The 5,153-nt window shown below is 38.5% G+C and overlaps 1 protein-coding gene across 1 annotated transcript; it reads right to left on the bottom strand.

Moving 5' to 3' along the window:
- Positions 1-447: 447 nt before the first annotated feature.
- LOC137730791 (E3 ubiquitin protein ligase DRIP2-like) lies at positions 448-4,664 on the bottom strand. The gene is made up of 7 exons (XM_068469750.1): positions 4,550-4,664; positions 3,633-3,732; positions 2,488-3,076; positions 1,955-2,400; positions 1,804-1,854; positions 1,222-1,294; positions 448-624 (listed from the first exon to the last, which is right to left on the bottom strand). The coding sequence occupies exons 1-7, from the start codon at positions 4,662-4,664 to the stop codon at positions 448-450; spliced, it is 1,551 nt and encodes a 516-aa protein (XP_068325851.1).
- Positions 4,665-5,153: the final 489 nt, after the last annotated feature.

Here is a 5,153-nt window from a genome sequence, read left to right as displayed (position 1 = left end):
ATTCATCAGTTTTTGTCCATGGGGCTGGAGCGGCTCGTTTTTAGCAATTACAGAGTATTCACAATCGTATTCTCGATTGGTGAATCTAACTTTCGTTCCGAAACGTCTGCCAATTGCATTCTCCAAGAGTTATAATTTAAACCGGCTTAATTTGTTCTGAAAATCTGTTGTTTTTCAATGAGAAAATTCTATAAAAACTTAGAAACCAAGGATACAGAGGTACGATGCTAAAGAACACGTCCTGTTCAAGTAAAACTCGAAAACCTGCTTAGGGTAAGAAGTACCGAGAACACCACACTGCAAGCAAAGCATGTGCAAGCAGGGATGAAACGAAAGAACAAATGAAATTTGCATACGGTGAACAACACAGTGAAGGCATCCCAGACTGCGGCTGCCTGGACTGATCACTTTTACAGGGCCGCGACTACAGGAATAGCTAAAGCTAGCCTAACGGAGCAGCATTTTTCGACCGTATGTGAGGGGCAGCACGTATTCCTTTGCGGAGCTTCCTACGGTCGCCTGTATCCTCGGAGATGCCGATGCTGTTGTCTGTAACCACAAGTCGACTAAGTTATGCACCTCCAATGTAGGAAGTATTGGCTTTCCGTGCAATGTGACCTCCACCTGCATTAGGCACGAAGTGAGATTCAGTATCAAATATAGGCATACTTCATGAGTTTAAAGGTCTGATTAGAAAAATAAATTTACTTGTCTGCAGCAAAAAATAGTTCTGCTTTTAGTACCCAAATCGACTGAGTTTTTGAGCGTCTAATATCATCAAGTCCGGTTAACTTACTAGAAACACTAGGGTTGGCAACAACGGACAAGTGAAATGGGAAATAAGTGATCAGATAAATCAACTATACCTAGTTCTGACCACAAAAATATCAGTTTCAAATATCATTAGCAGAACGAAACAATTCACGAATTTAGCGATTTCTCCTGCTTGCCAGTAGTTTATGTACTGAAGATGACTATCGCCCAAGTTACCCAAAATCCCAATTGAACAGTATGAATTCATGAACAAAAGGAGTAATCTCTGATTCACTTATTTCCATTTCAAGAAATAAAACAGATGAATTTGGTTTTCGCAGGACAAGGAATCTTCATTTTCGATCCATGAAAAAATGCTTCCCGTCCCCTTTTTCTTCACCATCATAAGTCTGATGTTTCATACATGCACAAATAGTAGTAACTGAAAAGGGACAAAGATGATGTTACCTCATCCTCGCAGGTAAGATTCAGCTTTTTCACCAGGTACTTTTTTAAGAAAGAAGCGGGAAAGCTACCATCCCTATGGAATTTCGAAAAACATAATTGAAGTTAATATCTGCGGTTACAAGAAATTAAACGAATAAATTACGCTAAACATAGCCAGAAAATTGCAAGAGAGCATTTTCATCCAACGGTCAGTTCTGTCCCACAGAATTAATTTTGGATGCTCCTGCCATGTAAAATACACAAGTGTTCTTCAAGAAAAGGGGGCATGAGAAAGAATAAGGGTGCATGCATTCATCAAACAAGTTGCAAAATTTTCATAACGCCGGTCCATGGAAAGGCAGTACAGTTTTGAACCAACTATCGAAAATGGAAATAATATTTCTTTTTGGACATCTGGAAAATGATACAGATTGAGTTGAGCATATATATCATGAATGAAGAGTGAAAAATCTAGTTGCTTCTTGCTTGTAAGATATGATCTATTGCCATGAACTTTACATCGAGACTGAAAATTTTGTGGTGCAGGGATCGGCAAACAGTAAATGCTAGAAAATAGAAGGGCATAAGGTTAATGAAAATTACTTGACTCTCAAGTAACATGAAGGTAACTGCGGCAAGGGTGGAAAGCCTTCCCTGCAATAATCAATTTCTAAATTGTTAAACCCAATTTATGAAAAGGGAAAAAAAGAATCAAAATCAGTTCTTGATTAAAGCAATGGGAACAAAATCTCACTGGTGATCGGAAGCAAACAACGAGAACCAAATTGGACGTAATATTCTGTCACACTTATCATTTGCATCAGCCACAGATTGTGCTGGAATGTTGAGTCCGTCAGGTACAGCTGGTTTTCTTTTTCGTCCGCGTTGTGGTTTCCTAAAACTCACCAAACCCGATGGCGCAAGATTAGATTGATTCACACTACCACCGACTTTGGATTTGCTACCATATTCTATAACGGGCTTAACCTCACATGCTTCGTTGTTGAGCGCAACAGGCAACATAGGTTCGGAAATAGGAAGTTGCAGTTGCAGATTAATCTTATCAGGACTTGTCTTGCTTGCAGCTTCAACCAGGCGGTTTAATGGCTTCCAAATTTCAGGTTTCACATCCCCTGATTGAGAATTGTCGACCACACCCTTGTTAAGCATGTGCTGCTTCAATGATCCCTCAGCAGAGTTCTGCATCAACATATTTCAACATGTTTGAAAGGATAAAAATGGACAAGTAAACGCATTGAAACGATTATTTTTTTTCGCCTCTTTTACCTGTTTGATAAATAGTGCAACCGTTTTTAGTGTCTGAGGTGACTTAAGTCTCTCATGGAAAACATCCTCATTCTTTTCAGGCTTCTGAATCGAAGGTGACTCTGGTAGAGGAAATCTCCTTCGTGCAGGATACCTTCTTTGTCCACTTATCTCAGACCCACCTGATCCTTGAGGTGAATTTATCAACAATGAAGAGAGATATATCTCCTTTCTTTTAGCTGGGATTGAAGTTGAGGGCACAGCAGGTTCCTTAACCTTTTTCCTTCCGGACAGAAGGGGCTCGGCCTCTACATCTTGCACATTGTCGTCTGCAGGTGCCTTAGACTTTCTACTTTCGGAAGGAAGCAGCTCTGCTGTTATATCTTGCACATCGAAGTCTGCAGGTGCCTTAATCTTTCTCCCTTCATAAGGAAGAACCTCTGCCGTCATATCCTGCGCATTGCAGTCTGCAGGTTCCTTAACCATTTTTCTTTCGGAAGGAAGGGGCTTTGATGTTGTATCTTGCGCATTGTTGTCTGCAGGTACGTTGACCTTTTCTCTGTCAGAAGGGAAGATATTGCCCACTATATTATCCCACATGCGGTCTGGCCTGCAGACAAGGAAAGAAAAAGGATAAGCGTAAACCAACACAGATCTCAATAATCCTTTCCATATCAGCAATCTATGAATTCTTCATCAAATGTTAGCCTGCTTGCCTCTGTATGTTTGGTCATCAAGAAATTAAAAAAAGGGTAACTACGCGTTGAATGTAACAAAAAGCAGAAGTGGAAAAAAAAAAAAGGAAAAAAAAAAAAAAAAAACTATGCTTAGCAACTGTTCTTTGTTGACACATAGTTTGAAACAAACTGTTGATACACAATATCCTTCCGAAAACAGCAGTTGGTGTGAACAAATGGTTCTACACTAGAAATTGTATTAGTTAAAATAGGCTTTTGAATTTATGTGGTGTTCAGAGCCTATACTACCAATTGAGCAGTTTGTGCATCAAATCTCTTTTGTTTTTGTGCTAATGAAGTTTGCTACTAATAATCCAATTTACAGTCTAATTATTCTTCTAGCATGATATAAGGTTAGAACATGAATTTGTAACCGATATTTAAACATTTATAAACATAGGACTATTATTGATGATCAAATTCAAATACCTGAGTTTTTCCAATGGGGCAACCCCTAAATGAGTATTGCATTGTGGGCAGCAATCCAACTCTTCATCTACTATCTTTGAGTATATGCACTTCTTGCAAACTGTTCTCGAAACAAAAGGAGAGGAGTCAGATTGATAGAAGAAAAATTAATATGCAGCTCAGATGATTAAATGAGAGACTGGTGTAAAATAAAACACATAATGCAGCTCCCTCCATATAATTCAGATAAATTTAGACAAAACCCAAGACGGTATGGGACGAATGAGCAATGAAAGATCTTATGGGCGAACACAATATGTGGATTCTTGCATGCTACATGTAATTAGCACACACCATGTTCTTTAGGAAACAACAGGAATCTAAGATGAGATGGAAAATATAAATTGTGATTCTTTGTATATATTATTGCAAGTAAATTTGGGAAATTAACCAGAACTCTTTGCTAGTAGGTTGTCCTGTCCAGTGCAGAGTGAAACTTGACCTAGATATTAACACTACAATAAATTTATAGACCACCATGACGGAAGCTCGCAATAATATGTAGTCGAAAAATACGAAAAAAAACAAAAAAAACAAAATCAGAAAGTAAATTAATTTATGGTAAAGTCCAAGTCGTTCATTACACACATATGTAAGGAAATACCAACAATTATTAATAGTTTGACATATTCCTAAAGTGAACTGCTATTGACACTCCAAAATGTACATAAACTCCTCCATGTGTGCAGTTTTGTTCTTATGTTTTTATACAAAAACTTGGACAATCAAAATGCAAAATTGAAAAAAGACCCAGATCATGAAAACATGACAATAAACAACCTGTATCAAAGAATGGGAGAGCGTCAAGAAAACACATGAAATCAGATAAAAAAACATAATATTGGATGAAACATGAAGGGGAGAGAAAGGGAACTGACATGTATGAAGGCATTCACATATGGTAGTGGCCTCGCAGAAGTGCATGTTGCAGAGTGGACATCTCACGCAATCTTCGATCTTCTTTCTCTTTCTCTTGACCACCTGACCACTCATCGTCAACGAACACAACCAGTGCTATTCTCTTTCTTTAATTATTCTGTAACTCACGTACACCTGGTGCATGTCACCTTCAATATTCTCGACCAGAAAATCAAGAGACAGGAATCGAATCACAGAGAAATCGAGCACGCAAACAAAACCCAGTACGGGGTTTCCTGATTCTATGTGGTGATGAATGATGATAGCTATTGGGACGTGTTTGGTCGGCGAGAAAAAAACAGAAGGAAAAGAAAAAAAAAACCAGAGTGGATAGAGATTTTGGAGTATTCGAAGAGGGTTCTTGTTCGATTTGGACAATGGGATTGGGGTTGGATTGATGATCTGTTCGAGGCACAACAGCTATAATCTCACCTCCTCCCAAAAATCATAAAACAAAAAGACATAAACACAAACGCACGCATGAAAAACTATAACTATGCGTGAGTTTGATCAAACAGACACAAATATGCACAATAAATCCTAAGGCGCCATGGTAAGATACGC

Source organism: Pyrus communis, chromosome 4 (genome assembly GCF_963583255.1).
Source record: "Pyrus communis chromosome 4, drPyrComm1.1, whole genome shotgun sequence".
NCBI classification, from domain to species: domain Eukaryota; kingdom Viridiplantae; phylum Streptophyta; class Magnoliopsida; order Rosales; family Rosaceae; genus Pyrus; species Pyrus communis.
This window is presented reverse-complemented; position numbering and strand designations above follow the sequence as displayed.

Excerpts from the sequence above, each read along its gene's own strand:
- LOC137730791 (XM_068469750.1), bottom strand. The coding sequence starts at position 4,664 with ATGAGTGGTCAGGTGGTCAAGAGAAAGAGAAAGAAGATCGAAGATTGC. Across the intron at positions 3,733-4,549 it reads ATGTGAATGCCTTCATACAT|TTTGCAAGAAGTGCATATAC; the intron begins GTCAGTTCCCTT and ends TTTCGAGAACAG. Across the intron at positions 2,401-2,487 it reads TTGCACTATTTATCAAACAG|AACTCTGCTGAGGGATCATT; the intron begins GTAAAAGAGGCG and ends ATGTTGATGCAG.